We start from the raw sequence: 23256 nt of genomic DNA on the forward strand, positions 1-23256 counted from the left end.
ACGGACTACAATTACATCTACATTTTACTGTACATTTTACCCTATGTAGCCCTTAGGACTCTCTGCACTGCCGAGTGTGTTCCGGTGGTTGCCGTATCAACGGTATCAACCAGTAGGGGCGCTCGGGTTACACCTGGAGGGGAGAGGGCCGGTGTCGAGGATCGTGTTCGCACTCGCAGATCGAGACCGTTTTCAAATGTCCAATCTAACGAATTTCGTTTGCTCATAAAATGCTTAAAATGTTAAATATATTATGAATATATTAATTCTGATTCTGTTTTTGTCCTATCCACTATCCGTTCAAATGAATGGAGCATTAAACATGAATTGATAAATTCATCAATGGATTCAGTGAACCATATTTCCCAGAAAGACTGGCACACGCCTGTGGATTGCTATAATAACTGATTCTACAGACACATAGAAGTTTTTAATAATTCTGATACTGTGCCCTACACCTCGGCGGGATGCCCAATGGTGCCCCCGGCTGTAAGCTCTGTTGTGAATCCTTTCCACTTTAAGCCTATCACTGTCACTGAAGTCTGTAAATCCCTGAAAGACATGGACTGTAAAAAGTCAGCTGGTCCGGACAACCTACACCCACTCTTCCTAAAGACAGCTGCTGATTTTATTGCTGAGTCCATTGCCTCAATTTTTTATCTTAGTTCTGTGACTAGTACCATCCCCGAAGTGTGGAAGTCTTCTTTTGTCCTTCCATTATTAAAAAGTGTCGATCCCTCAGACGTTAATAATTATCGACCCATTTCTAAGCTCCCCGTCCTGGCCAAAGTTTTTTAATCCTTTGTGAACATTCAACTAAAGCAATTCCTATTAGAAGATAACATCCTAAGTGATGTTCAGTCAGACTTTTTCAAAAAAAATTATTTCATTAAATCAATCACTGCGCAGATTGATTGATTGAATGAAATTTGTATTAACAGATTGCAGAATGGGTACAATACAGTACGGCTCAATACACACAATTGTTAAGGGGATGCAGACCAGAGAAAGACTTTTGTCTCGTTTACATCAGGGTCCCCCATTTTCAATTCATAATGAATTGTAAGTAAGGGTGCAACTAGCACCGTGCAATCCATTCTTTGTGGATCTAGCCCAATGCTTTTCTTTTGAGGCCAGAAAGAAACTTGTTCAAGCCACATTCCTGTCTGTAATTGACTATGGTGACATAATATATATGCATGCTGCCTCTTCAATGCTAAAAAAGGTAGACAGTGTGTATCATGCTTCTCTGCACTTCATCACTAGTGCCAAAGGGCTTACTCACCATTGTGTGCTTTACCAAATGGTAGGATGGACCTCTCTGTGCGTACGGAGGAAAACCCACATGTTTGTTTTTATATATAAGGCCGTCCTAGGGAAGCTTCCCCGTTATCTTTCCAACATAATTAGCGTTGCCTCTAGCAGCTACCATACCAGGTCCACAAGATGGCTACTTTTAAAAAACCCGAGAATAAACACTGAACTAGGAAGAACAGCTTTTTCAAGCTTCGCACCTTGGGCATGGAATGGGCTACAGGACCATATCCACTTAGATACCCTGGTCTCCCTCTGCTAATTTAAATCTGTATTACATAACTTCCTACAAGAAGAATGTCGCTGCTTTCTGTAGTCGGGTCCCAACTGCAAAATTACTGTATTATTACCCTGTATTTTACTGTCATACACTTTTACTATTATGTAGACTATTCGGTTTTGTGTTTTTGTGTTTACATGTGATGTATTGTATATTGTATACATGCACTTTTATTATGTTCTTGTGTGATGTACGGCACATTTTATTGCTGTCTGATATTTTGCAAATGTTATTGCTGTCATCTTGGCCAGGTCTCCCTTGCAAAAGAGATCTTGTATCTCAATGGGACTTCCTGGTTAAATAAAGGCTAAAAAAAAAAAAGTTTATAATAATATTAACAACTACGTTTTACAGTGCTTACCCAAGGAAAAGAAGAAAAAATAACACTGAAATATTAAAATAAAAGTACTAATATAAACAGTTTGTTTGTTTTCATTAACTCATTGACTGCCACACTGTTTTCCCATATCTACTCAATGGCGCCAGTGTTATTGACCATTTTAGCGATGTTTGCAGACCCGTCGTGTGTTCTGTATTATAGCTATGGAGACAATAGTATGGCTCATTTGACAGGTATTGTTTTTTTTTATCTACTTTTTCTCCCCATTTTCTATTTTTCTCCCTTCCCCAATTTCGTATTGTCCGATTCTACCCTCCCCTGTCTCGAACGCTGTTAGGCCATGCCTCCCACAAGCTGGCTGCAATGTGGACGAAGCCTTGCATCACGTGTCCCCTCCGGTACTCGAGGAGGCAGCCGTCGCATCTTTTCACCTGCACAGCGTGATCTCTCAGCGTCGGGGGTCTGCGTGGGAGGGACACGCCGCCCTCGTCGCTTCCTGATTCTACTGCGCAGGCGCACCAACCAACCTGTAGGAGTCGCTGTCCACAACGTCCGATCCCCACCCACCAGCTTCCCACCCCCTAATACTGCCAATTGTATTAGTATGAACGACCAGCCAAGCTGGTAGCAACGCCGAGAGCTGGGCTCGAACCCAGCATCTCCTGCGTTGGTGGCGAGCGTTTTGCCCACTGCGCCACCTAGCCGCCCTTGACAGGTATTGTTTATAGTCCAACACTGACTAACCAGTTCATTTCTACATACTTTAGTTTGTGCGCTATTCCATGCTAAACATCGCCCCTTTCCAAAATAATCCAGTCTTTTTTTCTAGATCGCGAGATATGACCAAATCGTTCGGGTTGCTCGCCTGAAACTCCAAATATTTCCAAATCAAAAGGTTCTTCCCAAAATCATCAAGGGGGGGGGGGGGGGGGGTCGTTTTACCTCGAAACTGTGATCGTTACCAAAAGCATGTTTTAGGTTCGGTAAAATACGACACTGATCGATACAAAAACATGTTTTAGGTAAAATAAATACCAGCAGGTTACCTAAAATAGACCTTACCTTAGTCAGAAGGTACTCCAAAATGAATAATCCCAGTCTTCCCATCGCGATCACAATTACTCGTGTATATTGGGCATGGCTATCATACGGGAAAGAATAGCTCTGAAACAATAGGTTTGAGGCGATCAAATCTCTGACCGATTGCTATGTCCTGATTCACTTTGAGGGGGAAGCAGCTGGAGGTAACTCAGTACTGAAAGACAGCTGATATCCCCAGTTCAAAAGGTAGGCGATACTGCCACCTGGCGGGATTCGATCGTCATTGCAACTTTAACGTAGGCAGCGGTGCCAGGGAGACACAGGCAGCTCCGAGCGAGTGTTTAGAATGGGGATCAAAGGGAAAAGATCAAAGGATCTAAAAATGTGAAAACTCGTTTTTGGCGCTGCCCGGTTGGCGACAAAACTCGAGAATACTCATTTTTGGCAGCCAATGAGTTAAAAGAGTAGTCAGCTTTTTGCCGCCAGCCGCAGGTGTAAGCACTCTGTGCTTTCTCTAGCGTCGATTTGAATGCATTTCGACCACGGGCATTGAATTTGTTCCCTCAGCCCGCTACTAATATGCCCAGGATAAGCATGCTTACAAACCAATCAGTAGCTCTTTCATTTCGGTACGTTATCTGTTACTAGGTAAATTAGGATGTATTTTTCTATCAACATCATCACGTACACGTTCATGCTGTCGACTACGGTTAACATTACAGTGAAAATGGACAGTACTGTAAACATCAGCGACGTTCGGGGGTTTTTGCTAATTGGATTTCACTGGGAAAACTGAGTTACTTTCTAAAGGCCGCCCGAAACCAGCGCTGAAAGACTGGCTATGTGGCTGTGCAGCGACTAGCTGCCTGTTTTGCTGTACGTTGTTTTCAACGGCTGATAATAGTGTGTGGACTCAGGCAGGATTTTGAAGCTATGCCTTGTACTATGAAGTGGCGATCTGAGTTGACTGTTGTGCTGCACTGGTTTTACTTTATTTAAGACCGCCTCTACTTCACCTTTGAATGTAGGCCTATGCCAGGGGACGGCAACCTTTACTATCAAAAGAGCCATTCTGCCCCCTCCTGCACAACGTTTAATTAATCGGGAGCCGCAAAACATATTACCCTTAAAATTAAGATAACAGTGTATAACGTTTTATATATAAATAAACTTAAACTTAAGTCAATGAGGAAATGGTTTACTGGAGAGCCTTTTTTTTTTTCCACGGTTTACCAAAATCACTCCTAATCACTCATTTCTGAAAGTTTTTTTTATGAAATTTGGACATTTACTACATACGACTTCAGGCTATGGATCCAGGGTGTCTTCCAACAAGTTCAGAGCTATGTTACGCTATTTCATTAGCACTAAAAGTGATCTTTCTTTATTGGATCAGACACTTCAGAATGTTATCTTTCAAAGGAGACCAGGCTCATGCATGTGCTATAAGTATGAAGTATAGTATTATGGTTTGCAAAAAAAGTATGCAGTCCTCAAAAACGAAAACAAAAATGGCCACTTTTTGGGGTGCATGTTAACACATTCGGTGCCAATAACGAGTATAATCGTGTTTCGCCGCCAACGCTTGAGCGCCAATAACGAGTATACTCGTTTTTAGATCCGTTGATCTTTTCCCTTTGATCCCCGTTCTAAACACTCCGCGGCCGGAGCTCCCGAGGTCTACGTTGGAATTGCAATGACGATCGAATCTCACCAGGTGGCAGTATCGCCTACCTTTTGAACTGGGGATATCACTCGTCCCCAGTACTGAGTTTACCTCCGGCTGTTTCCGCCTAGGAGTGGATCACAACATAGCAATCGGTGGAAGATTTGGTGCTTCAGAGCTATTCTTTCCTGTATGGTAGCCATGCCCAATATACACAAGTAATTACGAACACCATGGGATCGACTGGGATTTATTCATTTTGGAGCACTTTCTGACTGACGTAAGGTCTATCCTAGGTAACCTGCTGGTATTTTTCTACGTAAAACATGCTTCTGTACCGATCACAGTGTCGTGTTTTACCGGACGTAAAACATGCTCGACAAACACGATCGCAGTTTCTAGTTCAAACGACCCCCCCCCCCCCCCCCCCCTTGATGATTTTGTGAAGACACATATGTATATGGTATATACCTTTGATTTGGAAGTATTTGGGGTTTCAGGTGATCAACCAGAACGATTTGGGCATATTGCATATAACGCGTCATATCTCGCGATCTATGATAAAATACTGGATTATTTTGGAAAGGGCAGATGTTTAGCATGGAATAAACTACAAACTACAGTATGTTGAAATTAACTGATTAGTCAGTGATGGACTATGAACAATGCCTGTCAAATGAGCCATACTATTGTCTCCATAGCTATAATACAGAACACACGATGGGTCTGCAAACATCACTAAAATGGTCAATAACGCCGGTGCCATTGAGTACAGATGGGGAAAGAGCGTGGCGCCTAAAATATTTGTATGCTTACCCAATCTCAACGCTCACAGCACGTGCCTGGTGTGTGTGTGTGTGTGTGTGTGTGTGTGTGTGTGTGTGTGTGTGTGTGTGTGTGTGTGTGAGACATAATTTGTTCCACTGTATGGGAATAGATCCATCAGTTGAACGGTTGGCATGCCAGGTCCACCATGTAGAGCACACCCAGCCTGACGCTGCAGGAGGAGTGGGGAAGGTTGCCATAGAAACTAACATTCTATCATAACAGTGATGAGTGACAAAAAAAACATTTAATTACCGGTATGTTCATAACCAGAGGAAATTAGATCTGCATCAATGAGGTTATAGAAAATACTGTTATCAATATATTCCCAAAGCTATGTCAATAACAACAATCGCCTATGATGCGGTTTATTTTTTATCTCGACTGCCATCAATCTTCAAAGCTCTTTCTGCATTAAATATAGCGCACTGAGCTGATGTGTTTGACAATAACCATCACTATACACAACTGCTAATTAAATCTAAACAACCTGTAATATAACAACATAGCAAATGCAATACAGCCCACTTGATATATGTCCAGAGAAACTCTCATGGCTCAGTGACCGGGGCAATTTGGCTGCACATGATTTCCATGACAGCCTGTAGACCAATTAGCTTGCTGAAACTAGACACTAAGATCTGTCAGTATCCAACCTCGTGAAGCAGCTTCTCCAGTTTCTCCTGGAGTTCGGCAAAGTAGCGGGAGGTGACCAGGCCTTTCTGAGACTTGTCCAGGCAGTCTCGGACCAGCTCGGCCAGCTGGTGCTGGATGAAGCCCAGCACTCCATCGCCCAGTGGGAGGGTGCTGTCTGGGGAACAGTGGGTGACGATGTCCAGCAAGCGTTCCTCCATCTGTGCTGTGGCCTGGGGGGAAGACGAGCACAGGCACACACACCAAGAAACACAGACACACAAACATCCAGTGCGTACGGTTAGGATCTTCAGGATACAGGTGGAACTTCAACAAGAGTTTGAGTGTACTAATTAAACAATAGCATACAAGATGGGGAGCTATGTCAACAATATACTCAGATTAGATTAAAATGTATTGTCATCATACAGCACAAGTACAGTGCAATGAAAAGAAGTTTGGCATCCAACCACAGTGCAAATGTAGCAGTAAAGTGCAACAGCAATATACAATGTGCAGGTGATTAAACTGGGTACAAAACATACACATTTGTATTACTGAGTGTAGTGCTAATCAGATGTGCAGCGTTGTAGTATAATATGTACAGTGATACAGGTGTAAAGACAGTATGGTAGCAGTCACACTGGCCAGCAGCGTAACTAGTCATGTCATCAATTCATCATGACATGATTCCATTGAAAGACCATAAACAATAACATTGCATTATCGCCCACCCCTAGCTAGAAGAATGCATTTATCTGTAATGGTCTATAATACCTTGAATGTACAGTACTAGAATATCTTAGCAAATATGATCTCAATAGATTAGATCGATAGAAATAGATCTTCAATGGACTTCAAGGTAAGGAAAGTGTTTATACGAGACCAAACCACTGACGCATACCTTTGGGAAGCGCTCTTTGTAAACGTGGTTCATCATAACTATCTCGTTATCGAAGGAGACACTGGCTCGTCCAGGGCTGAAACAAACAGGAAACAACGGTTAATACATTATCAAAGGAGACACTCGCTCGTCCAGGGCTGAAACAAACAGGAAACAACGGTTAATACATTATCGAAGGAGACACTGGCTCGTCCAGGGCTGAAACAAACAGGAAACAATGGTTAATACATTATCAAAGGAGACACTCGCTCGTCCAGGGCTGAAACAAACAGGAAATAACGGTTAATACATAAGAATCAATAAAATAGTCTTTGTAATCAATAATGAATTAAAAAATAATCACTCAAATCTGATAATTACAGTAACAAATACAATCTGTAATTCATAAGAAATACGAATGAATAGTCAGCTTAATTGAATGTTCGGCTCAACACATCACAGATTTCGCTTTAAGTACAAATTATATGCAATAATGTTGTCGACACTAATGGGTTTGAGTTGTGAAACGTCAAGGCGTGAACACATTTGGCACGAGTCACCTTGCCTTTCTAATCCCCTCGATATATTTACTGGAGGCCATTCAGCTCAACTGCCAACTGGATTAAAAGATCCGTCGGTTGGCCGTTTCCAAAGACAACGGACGAGCCGGTTCCACCTGACCTTACAGATTGTGAACAGCATGTCACCAGGAGGTACTTCTGTGGCAGCTAAGGGTCAGTGGCATTGTTCATCAAATAATATCAAGCTTGAGTGTTACACTCTGAGTGCATAGTAGTATAGACATATTAGCAAGATGGATAGTAGTACAAGAATAGTAGCATAGTATCAGGGTACATAATAGTAAAAAGACACTAAGGGGGTTCATTTTATATATATTTTTGGTTTTCTTCAGATATTATTTCAGATATTGTTTGAAGAGGTGTGTTTTTAGTCGACGGTGGAAAATTGGCCGGGTTTCAGCTGTCCTTACTGTGGTGGGGAGTTCCTTCCACCATTATTATAGTATTTTAAAGAACTAAATGCTTACTAGAGAGAGACATGGGGGGAAAGGCCACTGCATAATTGCAACAGATGGGAGTATGTCACATCAAGTAAACACAAAGACTCACAGATTCAACTCGTCTTTTTTATCATCTTTTATCATTTGCTCCAATCCCCCAATTTAGTCATTATGCCAATTCCCTTCCTGGTCGTTGCGCTGCCCCTATTCTCGGTCTGGGGAGGGTGTAGAACTACCACATGCTGCCCTACTGTGGGTCTGGGGAGGGTGTAGACTACCACATGCTGCCCTACTGTCGGTCTGGGGAGGGTGTAGACTACCACATGCTGCCCCACTGTCGGTCTGGGGAGGGTGTAGACTACCACATGCTGCCCCACTGTCAGTCTGGGGAGGGTGTAGACTATCACATGCTGCCCTACTGTCGGTCTGGGGAGGGTGTAGAACTACCACATGCTGCCCTACTGTCGGTCTGGGGAGGGTGTAGACTACCACATGCTGCCCTACTGTGGGTCTGGGGAGGGTGTAGACTACCACATGCTGCCCCACTGTCAGTCTGGGGAGGGTGTAGAACTACCACATGCTGCCCCACTGTCAGTCTGGGGAGGGTGTAGACTACCACATGCTGCCCCACTGTCAGTCTGGGGAGGGTGTAGACTACCACATGCTGCCCTACTGTCGGTCTGGGGAGGGTGTAGACTACCACATGCTGCCCTACTGTCGGTCTGGGGACGGTGTAGACTACCACATGCTGCCCTACTGTCTGTCTGGGGAGGGTGTAGACTACCACATGCATCCTCTGATACATGTGGAGTCGCCAGCCGCTTCTTTTCACCCGACAGCGAGGAGTTTCACGTGGAGAATGTAACGCACGCAGAGGTTCACGCTATCTCCCCCAGATCCCCTCCCTGCTGAACAGGTGCATCAACCGACCAGTAAAAGTCACTGTTGCAACGACCAGGACTCACACCACAGAGTGTCACCACAGAGTGTTTAGACCTCACTCTCCAGGACTCACACCACAGAGTGTCACAGGGCGAGTGTTTAGACCTCACTCTCCAGGACTCACACCACAGTGTCACAGGGCGAGTGTTTAGACCTCACTCTCCAGGACTCACACCACAGAGTGTCACAGGGCGAGTGTTTAGACCTCACTCTCCAGGACTCACACCACAGAGTGTCACAGGGCGAGTGTTTAGACCTCACTCTCCAGGACTCACACCACAGAGTGTCACAGGGCGAGTGTTTAGACCTCACTCTCCAGGACTCACACCACAGAGTGTTGAGTGTTTAGACCTCACTCTCCAGGACTCACACCACAGAGTGTCACCACAGAGTGTTTAGACCTCACTCTCCAGGACTCACACCACAGAGTGTCACAGGGCGAGTGTTTAGACCTCACTCTCCAGGACTCACACCACAGAGTGTCGAGTGTTTAGACCTCACTCTCCAGGACTCACACCACAGAGTGTTTAGACCTCACTCTCCAGGACTCACACCACAGAGTGTCACAGGGCGAGTGTTTAGACCTCACTCTCCAGGACTCACACCACAGAGTGTCGAGTGTTTAGACCTCACTCTCCAGACGCCCCCAGACTCCACATGTCTGTGGCACAGCAACAACATATGTGACACCTTCCATCATGTTCAGTCAGAAACTGGCTGGATTTCCATCATATGTTCTAATGTGTGGTCTCCCGTGATATGACTCATTGATACATTGAGATCACACATTATAGTTGGTACAACTATACAATCAATAGGCCTCTCGATAAATGTATGAACATTAACAATGTTTTCCTTACTCCTTTACCAGTCATTTTGACCTTTGACCCATATACTGCATTTGGGGTGAGACGTCAAAGAGACATTTTATGTTTTGCCGTCAACTAAGAACACACTTCTTCGATCAATATCTCCTAATTGGGCAGAAATATTACACGTGTGAGAGGCCTTGCATAAGCTGCAATTAGGCAGACAGTGTTAGCAGTGAGGCTAACAGGCCATCAAGCCCCATATTAGCTTCAAGAAAAAAAGATATATACTATATATATACACTAATAATGATATGGCATATTTTCATAACTCAAACTAAATGTCAGAGGAAAATTGGGTCCCTGTAACACTGCCTAATTGCAGTTTATGCAAATGTAACAAATCCCCCTCCCCCGTAACTGCAACCTTTAAGTCAAAGGTTTTGTCCAGAGAATTGGTCAATCTTTGTTGAAAAATAACATTTTGCACTGATAAGGACCAGTACATTTAAACAGCAACAACGTTTAGTCTAGTAGTGCACTGTTGTGAGTCCCAGACTGAGGTCCATTGTTTAAACACAGGACTACAGTGGACACACGGACACGCTGCCATGACAACCTGCCCAGCGTATTAACCCGCTTAACTCTGAAAGCAATCCTTCTCAAAAACAGGGTTTGGCGACATGCGTAGCTGGCTTGATATAGGAGTAGAGAAATAAAAGGTATTGTTATAAAGCTGTCATTCCTGAAAAACAATAACCATAATTGTATAAAAGATAAAGCTGTCATTCACTTCCTTTTAACATAATTTCACGCTGCATGTGGGAGGAGGGGTGTGGCTTTAGTGTCAACTGCAGAGGGGGAGGGGTGTGGCTTTAGTGTCAAGTGCAGAGGGGGAGGGGTGTGGCTTTAGTGTCAACTGCAGAGGGGGAGGGGTGTGGCTTTAGTGTCAACTGCAGAGGGGGAGGGACTCCCTGAGGTAGGGGAGAGAGGGAGAGTGACTCCCTGAGGTAGGGGAGAGAGGGAGAGTGACCCCCTGAGGTAGAGGAGAGAGGGAGAGTGACTGCCTGAAGTGGAGGTAGGGGAGAGAGGGAGAGTGACTCCCTGAGGTAGGGGAGAGAGGGAGTGTGACTCCCTGAGGTAGGGGAGAGAGGGAGAGTGACCCCCTGAAGGTAGGGGAGAGAGGGAGAGTGGCTCCCTGAAGTGGAGGTAGGGGAGAGAGGGAGAGTGACTCCCTGAAGTGGAGGTAGGGGAGAGAGGGAGAGTGACTCCCTGAAGTGGAGGTAGGGGAGAGAGGGAGAGTGACTCCCTGAAGTGGAGGTAGGGGAGAGAGGGAGAGTGACTCCCTGAAGTGGAGAGAGGGAGAGTGAGCAGAGAGGGAGAGTGAGCAGAGAGTGAGCAGAGAGTGAGCAGATAGTGAGTAGAGAGTGAGCAGAGAGTGAGCAGAGAGTGAACAGAGAGTGAGCAGAGAGTGAGCAGAGAGTGAGCGGAGAGTGAGCAGAGAGTGAGCAGAGAGTGAGAGTGAGCAGAGAGTGAGCAGAGAGTGAACAGAGAGTGAGCGGAGAGTGAGCAGAGAGTGAGCAGAGAGTGAGCAGAGAGTGAGTGGAGAGTGAGTGGAGAGTGAGAGTGAGCAGAGAGTGAGCAGAGAGTGAGCGGAGAGTGAGCAGAGAGTGAGCAGAGAGTGAGCGGAGAGTGAGCGGAGAGTGAGCAGAGAGTGAGCAGAGAGGGAGAGTGAGCAGAGAGTGAGCAGAGAGTGAGCAGATAGTGAGTAGAGAGTGAGCAGAGAGTGAGCAGAGAGTGAACAGATAGTGAGCAGAGAGTGAGCAGAGAGTGAGCGGAGAGTGAGCAGAGAGTGAGCAGAGAGTGAGAGTGAGCAGTGAGTGAGCAGAGAGTGAGCAGAGAGTGAGCAGAGAGTGAACAGAGAGTGAGCGGAGAGTGAGCAGAGAGTGAGCAGAGAGTGAGCGGAGAGTGAGTGGAGAGTGAGAGTGAGCAGAGAGTGAGCAGAGAGTGAGCAGAGAGTGAGCGGAGAGTGAGCGGAGAGTGAGCAGAGAGTGAGCAGAGAGTGAGCGGAGAGTGAGCGGAGAGTGAGCGGAGAGTGAGTAGAGAGTGAGAGTGAGCAGAGATTGAGCAGAGAGTGAGCGGAGAGTGAGCAGAGAGTGAGCAGAGAGTGAGCAGAGAGTGAGCGGAGAGTGAGCAGAGAGTGAGCAGATAGTGAGCGGAGAGTGAGTGGAGAGTGAGAGTGAGCAGAGAGTGAGCAGAGAGTGAGCGGAGAGTGAGCAGAGAGTGAGCAGAGAGTGAGCAGAGAGTGAGCAGAGAGTGAGCAGAGCGTGAGCGGAGAGTGAGCAGAGAGTGAGCAGAGAGTGAGCAGAGAGTGAGCAGAGAGTGAGAGTGAGTGAGCGTGAGCAGAGAGTGAGCGGAGAGTGAGCAGAGAGTGATCAGAGAGTGATCAGAGAGTGAACAGAGAGTGAGCGGAGAGTGAGCAGAGAGTGAGCAGAGAGTGAGTAGAGAGTGAGCAGAGAGTGAGCGGAGAGTGAGCAGAGAGTGAGCAGATAGTGAGCAGAGAGTGAGCGGAGAGTGAATGGATAGTGAGAGTGAGCAGATATTGAGCAGAGAGTGAGCAGAGAGTGATCAGAGAGTGAGCAGAGAGTGAGCAGAGAGTGAGCAGAGAGTGAGCGGAGAGTGAGCAGAGAGTGAGCAGAGATTGAGCAGAGAGTGAGCGGAGAGTGAGCAGAGAGTGAGCAGAGAGTGAGCGGAGAGTGAGCAGAGAGTGAGCAGAGAGTGAGCAGATAGTGAGTGGAGAGTGAGCAGAGAGTGAGCGGAGAGTGAGTGGAGAGTGAGAGTGAGCAGAGATTGAGCAGAGAGTGAGCGGAGAGTGAGCAGAGAGTGAGCAGAGAGTGAGTGGAGAGTGAGCAGAGAGTGAGCAGAGAGTGAGCGGAGAGTGAGCAGAGAGTGAGCGGAGAGTGAGCAGAGAGTGAGCAGAGTGTGAGCGGAGAGTGAGCAGAGAGTGAGCAGAGAGTGAGCAGAGCGTGAGCGGAGAGTGAGCAGAGAGTGAGCAGAGAGTGAGCAGAGAGTGAGCGGAGAGTGAGCAGAGAGTGAGCAGATAGTGAGCGGAGAGTGAGTGGAGAGTGATAGTGAGCAGAGAGTGAGCGGAGAGTGAGCAGAGAGTGAGCGGAGAGTGAGCAGAGAGTGAGCAGAGAGTGAGCAGAGAGAGCAGAGAGTGAGCGGAGAGTGAGCAGAGAGTGAGCAGAGAGTGAGCGGAGAGTGAGCAGAGAGTGAGCAGAGAGTGAGCAGATAGTGAGTGGAGAGTGAGCAGAGAGTGAGCGGAGAGTGAGCGGAGAGTGAGCAGAGAGTGAGCAGAGAGGGAGAGTGAGCAGAGAGTGAGCAGAGAGTGAGCAGATAGTGAGTAGAGAGTGAGCAGAGAGTGAGCAGAGAGTGAACAGATAGTGAGCAGAGAGTGAGCATAGAGTGAGCGGAGAGTGAGCAGAGAGTGAGCGGAGAGTGAGTGGAGAGTGAGAGTGAGCAGAGAGTGAGCAGAGAGTGAGCAGAGAGTGAGCAGAGAGTGAGCGGAGAGTGAGCAGAGATTGAGCAGAGAGTGAGCGGAGAGTGAGCAGAGAGTGAGCAGAGAGTGAGCAGAGAGTGAGCGGAGAGTGAGCAGAGAGTGAGCAGAGAGTGAGCAGAGAGTGAACGGAGAGTGAGCAGAGAGTGAGCAGACCGTGAGCGGAGAGTGAGCAGAGAGTGAGCAGAGATTGAGCAGAGCATGAGCGGAGAGTGAGCAGAGAGTGAGCAGAGAGTGAGCGGAGAGTGAGCAGAGAGTGAGCGGAGAGTGAGTGGAGAGTGAGAGTGAGCAGAGAGTGAGCGGAGAGTGAGCAGAGAGTGAGCAGAGAGTGAGCATAGAGTGAGCAGAGAGTGAGCAGAGAGTGAACAGAGAGTGAACAGAGAGTGAGCGGAGAGTGAGCGGAGAGTGAGCAGAGAGTGAGCAGAGAGTGAGCAGAGAGTGAGCAGAGAGTGAGCGTGAGCAGTGAGTGAGCAGAGAGTGAGCAGAGAGTGAGCAGAGAGTGAGAGTGAGCAGTGAGTGAGCAGAGAGTGAGCAGAGAGTGAGCAGAGAGTGAACAGAGAGTGAGCGGAGAGTGAGCAGAGAGTGAGCAGAGAGGGAGAGTGAGCAGAGAGTGAGCAGAGAGTGAGCAGATAGTGAGTAGAGAGTGAGCAGAGAGTGAGCAGAGAGTGAACAGATAGTGAGCAGAGAGTGAGCAGAGTGAGCGGAGAGTGAGCAGAGAGTGAGCAGAGAGTGAGCAGAGAGTGAGAGTGAGCAGTGAGTGAGCAGTGAGTGAGCAGAGAGTGAGCGGAGAGTGAGTGGAGAGTGAGAGTGAGCAGAGAGTGAGCAGAGAGTGAGCAGAGAGTGAGCGGAGAGTGAGCGGAGTGAGCAGAGAGTGAGCAGAGAGTGAGCGGAGAGTGAGCGGAGAGTGAGCAGAGAGTGAGCGGAGAGTGAGTGGAGAGTGAGATTGAGCAGAGAGTGAGCAGAGAGTGAGCAGAGAGTGAGCAGAGAGTGGGCAGAGAGTGAGCAGATAGTGAGCGGAGAGTGAGTGGAGAGTGAGAGTGAGCAGAGAGTGAGCAGAGAGTGAGCGGAGAGTGAGCAGAGAGTGAGCAGAGAGTGAGCAGAGAGTGAGCGGAGAGTGAGCAGAGAGTGAGCAGAGAGTGAGCAGAGAGTGAGAGCGAGCAGAGAGTGAGCGGAGAGTGAGCAGAGAGTGATCAGAGAGTGAGCAGAGAGTGATCAGAGAGTGAACAGAGAGTGAGCGGATAGTGAGCAGAGAGTGAGCAGAGAGTGAGTAGAGAGTAAGCAGAGAGTGAGCGGAGAGTGAGCAGAGAGTGAGCAGAGAGTGATCAGAGAGTGAGCAGAGAGTGAGCAGAGTGATCAGAGTGAGCAGAGAGTGAACAGAGAGTGAGCAGAGAGTGAGCAGAGAGTGAGCAGAGAGTGAGCGGAGAGTGAGCAGAGAGTGAGCGGAGAGTGAGCAGAGAGTGAGCAGAGAGTGAACGGAGAGTGAGCGGAGAGTGAGCGGAGAGTGAGCAGAGAGTGAGCAGAGAGTGAGCAGAGAGTGAGCAGAGAGTGAGTAGATAGTGAGCAGAGAGTGAGCAGAGAGTGAGCAGAGAGTGAGCGGAGAGTGAGCGGAGAGTGAGCGGAGAGTGAGCAGAGAGTGAGCAGAGATTGAGCAGAGAGTGAGCGGAGAGTGAGCAGAGAGTGAGCAGAGAGTGAGCGGAGAGTGAGCAGAGAGTGAGCAGAGAGTGCGCAGAGAGTGAGCGGAGAGTGAGCAGAGAGTGAGCAGAGAGTGAGCAGAGAGTGAGAGTGAGCAGAGAGTGAGCGGAGATTGATCAGAGAGTGATCAGAGAGTGAGCAGAGAGTGATCAGAGAGTGAACAGAGAGTGAGCGGAGAGTGAGCAGAGAGTGAGCGGAGAGTGAGCAGAGAGTGAGCAGAGAGTGATCAGAGAGTGAGCAGAGAGTGAGCGGAGAGTGAGCAGAGAGTGAGCATATAGTGAGCAGAGAGTGAGCAGAGAGTGAGCAGAGAGTGAGCAGAGAGTGAGCAGAGAGTGATCAGAGAGTGATCAGAGAGTGAGCAGAGAGTGAGCGGAGAGTGAGCAGAGAGTGAGCAGAGAGTGATCAGAGAGTGAGCAGAGAGTGAGCGGAGAGTGAGCAGAGAGTGAGCATATAGTGAGCAGAGAGTGAGCAGAGAGTGAACAGAGAGTGAGCAGAGAGTGAGCGGAGAGTGAGCAGAGAGTGAGCAGAGAGTGAGCAGAGATTGAGCAGAGAGTGAGCGGAGAGTGAGCAGAGAGTGAGCAGAGAGTGAGTGCAGAGTGAGCGGAGAGTGAGCAGAGTGAGCAGATAGTGAGTGGAGAGTGAGCAGAGAGTGAGCAGAGAGTGAGTGGAGAGTGAGAGTGAGCAGAGATTGAGCAGAGAGTGAGCGGAGTGAGCAGAGAGTGAGCGGAGAGTGAGCAGAGAGTGAGCAGAGAGTAAGCAGAGAGTGAGCGGAGAGTGAGCAGAGAGTGAGCAGAGTGTGAACAGAGAGTGAGAGTGAGCAGTGAGTGAGCAGAGAGTGAGCAGAGAGTGAGCGGAGAGTGAGCGGAGAGTGAGCAGAGAGTGAGCAGAGAGTGAGAGCGAGCAGAGAGTGAGCGGAGAGTGAGCAGATAGTGAGTAGAGAGTGAGCGGAGAGTGAGCAGAGAGTGAGCAGATAGTGAGTGGAGAGTGAGCAGAGAGTGAGCGGAGAGTGAGTGGAGAGTGAGCAGTGAGTGAGCAGAGTGAGCAGAGAGTGATCAGAGAGTGAGCAGAGAGTGAGCAGAGAGTGAACAGAGAGTGAGCAGAGAGTGAGCAGAGAGTGAGCAGAGAGTGAACAGAGAGTGAGCGGAGAGTGAGCAGAGTGAGCAGAGAGTGAGTGGAGAGTGAACAGAGAGTGAGCAGATAGTGAGCAGAGTGATCAGAGAGTGAGCAGAGAGTGAGTGGAGAGTGAGCGGAGAGTGAGTGGAGAGTGAGCAGATAGTGAGCAGAGAGTGATCAGAGAGTGAGCAGAGAGTGAGCGGAGAGTGAGCGGAGAGTGAGCAGAGAGTGAGCAGAGAATGAACAGAGAGTGAGCAGATAGTGAGCAGAGAGTGAGCAGAGAGCGAGCAGAGCATGAGCGGAGAGTGAGCAGAGAGTGAGCAGAGAGTGAGCAGAGAGTGAGCGGAGAGTGAGCGGAGAGTGAGCAGAGAGTGAGCAGAGAGTGAGTAGAGTGAAAAGAGAGTGAACAGAGAGTGAGCAGAGAGTGAACAGAGAGTGAGCAGAGTGAGCAGAGAGTGAGCAAAGAGTGAGCGGAGAGTGAGCGGAGAGTGAGCAGAGAGTGAGCAGAGAGTGAGCAGATAGTGAGCGGAGAGTGAGCAGAGAGTGAGCAGAGAGTGAGCAGAGCGTGAGCAGAGAGTGAGCAGAGTGAGCAGAGAGTGATCAGAGAGTGAGTGGAGAGTGAGCGGAGAGTGAGCAGAGAGTGAGCAGAGCGTGAGCGGAGAGTGAGCAGAGAGTGAGCAGAGAGTGAGCAGAGAGTGAGCAGAGAGTGAACAGAGCGTGAGCAGAGAGTGATCAGAGAGTGAGCAGAGAGTGAGCAGAGTGAACAGAGAGTGAGCAGAGAGTGAGCAGAGCGTGAGCAGAGAGTGAGCAGAGAGTGAGCAGAGCGTGAGCAGAGAGTGAGCAGAGTGAGCAGAGAGTGAGCAGAGAGTGAGCAGAGAGTGAGAGTGAGTGAGCGTGAGCAGAGAGTGAGCGGAGAGTGAGCAGAGAGTGATCAGAGAGTGAGCAGAGAGTGATCAGAGAGTGAACAGAGAGTGAGCGGAGAGTGAGCAGAGAGTGAGCAGAGAGTGAGTAGAGAGTGAGCAGAGAGTGAGCGGAGAGTGAGCAGAGAGTGAGCAGATAGTGAGCAGAGAGTGAGCGGAGAGTGAATGGATAGTGAGAGTGAGCAGATATTGAGCAGAGAGTGAGCAGAGAGTGATCAGAGAGTGAGCAGAGTGAGCAGAGAGTGAGCAGAGAGTGAGCGGAGAGTGAGCGGAGAGTGAGCAGAGAGTGAGCAGAGATTGAGCAGAGAGTGAGCGGAGAGTGAGCAGAGAGTGATCAGAGAGTGAGCAGAGAGTGAGCGGAGAGTGAGCAGAGAGTGAGCAGAGAGTGAGCAGATAGTGAGTGGAGAGTGAGCAGAGAGTGAGCGGAGAGTGAGTGGAGAGTGAGAGTGAGCAGAGATTGAGCAGAGAGTGAGCGGAGAGTGAGCAGAGAGTGAGCAGAGAGTGAGCGGAGAGTGAGCAGAGAGTGAGCAGAGAGTGAGCGGAGAGTGAGCAGAGTGAGCGGAGAGTGAGCAGAGAGTGAGCAGAGTGTGAGCGGAGAGTGAGCAGAGAGTGAGCAGAGAGTGAGCAGAGCGTGAGCGGAGAGTGAGCAGAGAGTGAGCAGAGAGTGAGCAGAGAGTGCGCGGAGAGTGAGCAGAGAGTGAGCAGAGTGTGAGCGGAGAGTGAGCAGAGAGTGAGCAGAGCGTGAGCGGAGAGTGAGCAGAGAGTGAGCAGAGAGTGAGCAGAGAGTGCGCGGAGAGTGAGCAGAGAGTGAGCAGATAGTGAGCGGAGAGTGAGTGGAGAGTGATAGTGAGCAGAGAGTGAGCAGAGAGTGAGCAGAGAGTGAGCAGAGATTGAGCAGAGAGTGAGCGGAGAGTGAGCAGAGAGTGAGCAGAGAGTGAGCGGAGAGTGAGCAGAGAGTGAGCAGAGAGTGAGCAGATAGTGAGTGGAGAGTGAGCAGAGAGTGAGCGGAGAGTGAGCGGAGAGTGAGCAGAGAGTGAGCAGAGAGGGAGAGTGAGCAGAGAGTGAGCAGAGAGTGAGCAGATAGTGAGTAGAGAGTGAGCAGAGAGTGAGCAGAGAGTGAACAGATAGTGAGCAGAGAGTGAGCAGAGAGTGAGCGGAGAGTGAGCAGAGAGTGAGCGGAGAGTGAGTGGAGAGTGAGTGGAGAGTGAGAGTGAGCAGAGAGTGAGCAGAGAGTGAGCAGAGAGTGAGCAGAGTGAGCAGAGAGTGAGCGGAGAGTGAGCAGAGATTGAGCAGAGAGTGAGCGGAGAGTGAGCAGAGAGTGAGCAGAGAGTGAGCAGAGAGTGAGCGGAGAGTGAGCAGAGAGTGAGCAGAGAGTGAACGGAGAGTGAGCAGAGAGTGAGCAGAGCGTGAGCGGAGAGTGAGCAGAGAGTGAGCAGAGAGTGAGCAGAGCGTGAGCGGAGAGTGAGCAGAGAGTGAGCAGAGAGTGAGCGGAGAGTGAGCAGAGAGTGAGCAGAGAGTGAGCAGATAGTGAGCGGAGAGTGAGTGGAGAGTGAGAGTGAGCAGAGAGTGAGCGGAGAGTGAGCGGAGAGTGAGCAGAGAGTGAGCAGAGAGTGAGCAGAGAGTGAACAGAGAGTGAGCAGAGTGAGCGGAGAGTGAGCGGAGAGTGAGCAGAGAGTGAGCAGAGAGTGAGCAGAGAGTGAGCGGAGAGTGAGCAGAGAGTGAGCAGAGAGTGAGAGTGAGCAGTGAGTGAGCAGAGAGTGAGCAGAGAGTGAGCAGAGAGTGAACAGAGAGTGAGAGTGAGCAGTGAGTGAGCAGAGAGTGAGCAGAGAGTGAGCAGAGAGTGAACAGAGAGTGAGCGGAGAGTGAGCAGAGAGTGAGCAGAGAGTGAGCGGATAGTGAGTGGAGAGTGAGCAGAGAGTGAGCAGAGAGTGAGCGGAGAGTGAACGGAGAGTGAGCGGAGAGTGATCAGAGAGTGAGCAGAGAGGGAGAGTGAGCAGAGAGTGAGCAGATAGTGAGCAGATAGTGAGTAGAGAGTGAGCAGAGAGTGAGCAGAGAGTGAACAGATAGTGAGCAGAGAGTGAGCAGAGAGTGAGCAGAGAGTGAGCGGAGAGTGAGCAGAGAGTGAGCAGAGAGTGATCAGAGAGTGAGCAGAGAGTGATCAGAGAGTGAGTGGAGAGTGAGCGGAGAGTGATCAGAGAGTGAGCAGAGCGTGAGCAGAGAGTGAGCAGAGAGTGATCAGAGAGTGAGCAGAGAGTGATCAGAGAGTGAGTGGAGAGTGAGCAGAGAGTGAGCAGAGAGTGAGCAGAGCGTGAGCGGAGAGTGAGCAGAGAGTGAGCAGAGAGTGAGCAGAGAGTGAGTGGAGAGTGAGCAGAGAGTGAGCAGAGAGTGAGCGGAGAGTGAACGGAGAGTGAGCGGAGAGTGAGCAGAGAGTGAGCAGAGAGGGAGAGTGAGCAGAGAGTGAGCAGATAGTGAGCAGATAGTGAGTAGAGAGTGAGCAGAGAGTGAGCAGAGAGTGAACAGATAGTGAGCAGAGAGTGAGCAGAGAGTGAGCAGAGAGTGAGCGGAGAGTGAGCAGAGAGTGAGCAGAGAGTGATCAGAGAGTGAGCAGAGAGTGAGCAGAGAGTGAGTGGAGAGTGAGCGGAGAGTGATCAGAGAGTGAGCAGAGCGTGAGCAGAGAGTGAGCAGAGAGTGATCAGAGAGTGAGCAGAGAGTGATCAGAGAGTGAGTGGAGAGTGAGCAGAGAGTGAGCAGAGAGTGAGCAGAGCGTGAGCGGAGAGTGAGCAGAGAGTGAGCAGAGAGTGAGCAGAGAGTGAGCAGAGAGTGAGCAGAGAGTGAGCAGAGTGAGCAGAGAGTGAGCAGAGAGTGAGCAGAGAGTGAGCGGAGAGTGAGCGGAGAGTGAGCAGAGTGAGCGGAGAGTGAGCAGATGAGCTCGCTGGCAGTAGACGGATGATCTAGGCATTTTATTCTTTCCGTTTTAAGTTGGATGCCGTCGGGTAACCAGTATATGCTATTGTATGTGTTGTAGGGAACTTTGGGCACTGTTTTGTCGTTTACATTTAATGCTCTAGAAATTAGCGCAGTAGCCAAACATTACTCTATAAAAACGAACTGGACAGTTGATAATAAATATTTCATTTCATTAGCTGAAATATTCTAAAGCCATTCTGAGCCATTCTCCCTCTCTCTCTCTTTTGTGTGTGCATGCAGGGAATACATTGTTACCATTCCAGAGTCTTGTACTGCTCCTAAAGCATTTCTTATTATTATTACAAGAAAAACTGATATACCCTTATATATACCGTTACCGTCCACAACTTCTAAATATACTGTGATATAAAACATTTTTATAACTCTTTATTTTGGTTCATTTTTCACTTATTTTTCAATTTTTTTTTTTTTTTTTGCATTTTTGCACGGACATTTTTCATTTCTTTTCCAACGTCACTTTTTCTTTTTTGCATATACAATTTTTCTTTACAGTATGAATTCCGCTTTTTCATAGACAATTTACAAATGTTTTCAGTGGTTACGATAATTTGCATAAACATTTTAAACCTTTTCCTTTTCTTTTCCAAAATCACCTTTTCACATTTTACATCAACCTTTTCTTTTCTTTACAGTATGATGTTCCGTTTTTGCATAGCCAATCTACTAATTTTTCTAGAATAAGACCACCACCACCACAAGACAAACAGGACTCACAGGACAGGGCGTTGGTATATGAGGGAGAGCCGTGTTCGTCCTCGTTTGGTCCGTTTAGGGCCGTGGTCTACAGTTTAGGCCACACCGCCCAGCCCTACGTCCCACTCTGTGATTTAGGGTTAGCCAGATTTTATTCATGAAAAGGTTCAACTTTGCAGGTTTTAAAAAGAAAAAGTATAACCATAATAATAAACTCTACATGTGCTGGGGGTTAATATGACAGAGCTATTACAAAACGCTCACTAACCAACATTTTAAGGAGAGCCAACGGAGGGGGAATGAGCACATGGCTGGTGCCCAACTATTCTAAATTCCACGCCCGTATTCAAAGCCAAAGAGTCACCCGTTACCCCTCCAGACGGGCTGTGTAAACACCAAAGGATACTTCCAAATAAAGCAGGCCCTGCCGGAGGCTATGGATGCCGGCATTGATTTCCAGATGAACACACTTGGACTCGCTCAGCGGTTACTGTGTCACCGCGCGCAGCACGGCTCGTGTTTCATCCACACCGCGGCCTCCCCGAACAGGAGAGGCAGGTTTGGCACAGACGCTCTGACACAAGAAACTATTTTTTTTTGCCTCTCTCTCTTTCCCCTTCCCTTCACATCCCACAATTTAGTCGTTATGCCAATTCCCTTCCTGGTCGTTGCGCGCATTGCCCCACTGTCGGTCTGGGGAGGGTGTGTAGAACTACCACACGCCTCCTCCGATACACGTCAGCCAGCCGCTTCTCTTCACCTGACGGCGAGGAGTTTCACTAAGAGAGAGGTTCACGCCATCTCCCCGAAATCCCCTCCCTGCTGAACAGGCGCCCCGACCGACCAGTAGGAGTCGCTGTTTGCAACAACCAGGACTCATAACCCCACCGGCTTCCTACCCGCGAACACAGACAATCAATGCTGCGAGAAGGACCGCTTGACATGTCTTTTTTTAACACCAATGTCAAAAGAAAATGGAAACATCAATTAGTTAATAGTAATTGTCGTCTTGTGTGACACTTTCGACATCTTACAAGAGATGGGGAGGGGGGGGGGGGGGAGGGCGAGCAGACCAGGCTGCAGAAACAAATTAGTGGGGGGGCATAACATTTTCTCGGGGGGCACAATGGTTTTTCAACACAGGTTCCCTTTTATACATTTCAGCTGGGACAGCGGCGCTGTGGCTTGCTTGGCGCTGCCCACGGTGCTGAACTAAACAGCAGAGAGGCCATTGAAAAATCTAATTTCTCTCTATCTTAAGAACATTCACTTATACAAAAACAGACTGAACGGATATATATAACAGACCTGCTGGGGCAGCGGACTGAGAGCAGGGGACACAGACAGGCTGGATAAGCTGGTCAGGAAGGCCAGTAGCGTGGTTGGGGTGGAGCTGGACGCCCTAGCGAGGGTGGCGGAGAGGAGGAACCTTGCTAAGCTCCAGGCCATCAGGGAAAACCCCTCCCACCCACTATACACAGACTTGGCTGACAGGAGGAGCATGTTCAGTGCTAGGCTCACACTACCCAAATGCAGCACTGAACGGCACAGGAAGTCCTTCATTCCAACAGCCATCAGACTATACAATGCATCACTGTGCCTCACTGCATCACTGAGCACAGAGTGACAGTTACCATCTTCCTGGACTCTTACTTTTTTAAACAGCACTGTGCAATATTACACTGTAGACTTCAGTATATTTTTACTGTATCTTTTATTCAATTTTTATTCTATTTCATTTTATTCTATTCTTAGGCTACCTGAGGCTCTGGGAGCGAGGGGAGGCGAGGGGGAGGGGGGGGGCGAGGGGGAGGCTACCTGAGGCTCTGGGGAGGGGCGAGGGGGAGGCGAGGGGGGGAGGGGGGGGCGAGGGGGAGGCTACCTGAGGCTCTGGGGAGGGGCGAGGGGGGAGGGGGGGGGGGGGGGCGAGGGGGAGGCTACCTGAGGCTCTGGGGAGGGGCGAGGGGGAGGCTACCTGTTTCTGTTTTAAACCTACCTGTTCTCCCAAGCACACAACCTTCCCTCCCCATAACCACCCCCCCTCCCCTCCCCCCCCCCCCTCCCTCTCCTGCCCCCCCTGACTGTTCCCCTACTGGACTCTGTATCTGTTACTTGTTACCCGTGGTTCTATGTCCTTTGTCCTCGTACTGTTGCTTATTCCCTGTGGTTCTTTGTTTCTTTGTTCATTTGTTTTTGCTCATTGTCAGCGTCTTTGGGTTCTTGAAAAGCGCTTTATAAATAAAATGTTGTAGTGGCTACTGGGACATAATCACGGCATCCTAGCCTTATGTGGTGTTTACTACATCTCCCGTGATCCTTAGCGGGGGATGAAGTAGTTAAAAGAGACGAATGAAAGATGAATGCAGTGTGTTGTGCGACAGTAGAGTGCGTAATAAAATAGTATTTTTGCATCGGAACACGGCTCCGTTCTCACTATCATTACCGCATTCCTACAATGTATTATTATTATATAATTACCTGAGGCTGCGGGAGCGAGGGCGGCGGTGCTGGAGGGGGGGCGCCCTTTCCTCGTCGGCCTC

At 48.9% G+C, this 23256-nt stretch overlaps 1 protein-coding gene across 1 annotated transcript in view; it reads right to left on the minus strand.

Moving 5' to 3' along the window:
* The window catches only part of LOC311231663 (microtubule-associated serine/threonine-protein kinase 3-like), a gene marked incomplete at both ends in the record, with an annotated part of 194016 nt that overhangs the window by 93163 nt on the left and 77597 nt on the right, over positions 1–23256 (minus strand). Inside the window, 3 exons of the mRNA XM_084318291.1 lie at positions 6123–6332; positions 7004–7079; positions 23195–23253. Coding sequence (XP_084174417.1) covers positions 6123–6332; positions 7004–7079; positions 23195–23253 — 345 coding nt within the window. The remainder of the gene's footprint in view (positions 1–6122; positions 6333–7003; positions 7080–23194; positions 23254–23256) is intronic.

Source organism: Notolepis coatsorum (genome assembly GCF_963971535.1).
Source record: "Notolepis coatsorum genome assembly, chromosome: 7".
NCBI lineage: Eukaryota > Metazoa > Chordata > Actinopteri > Aulopiformes > Paralepididae > Notolepis > Notolepis coatsorum.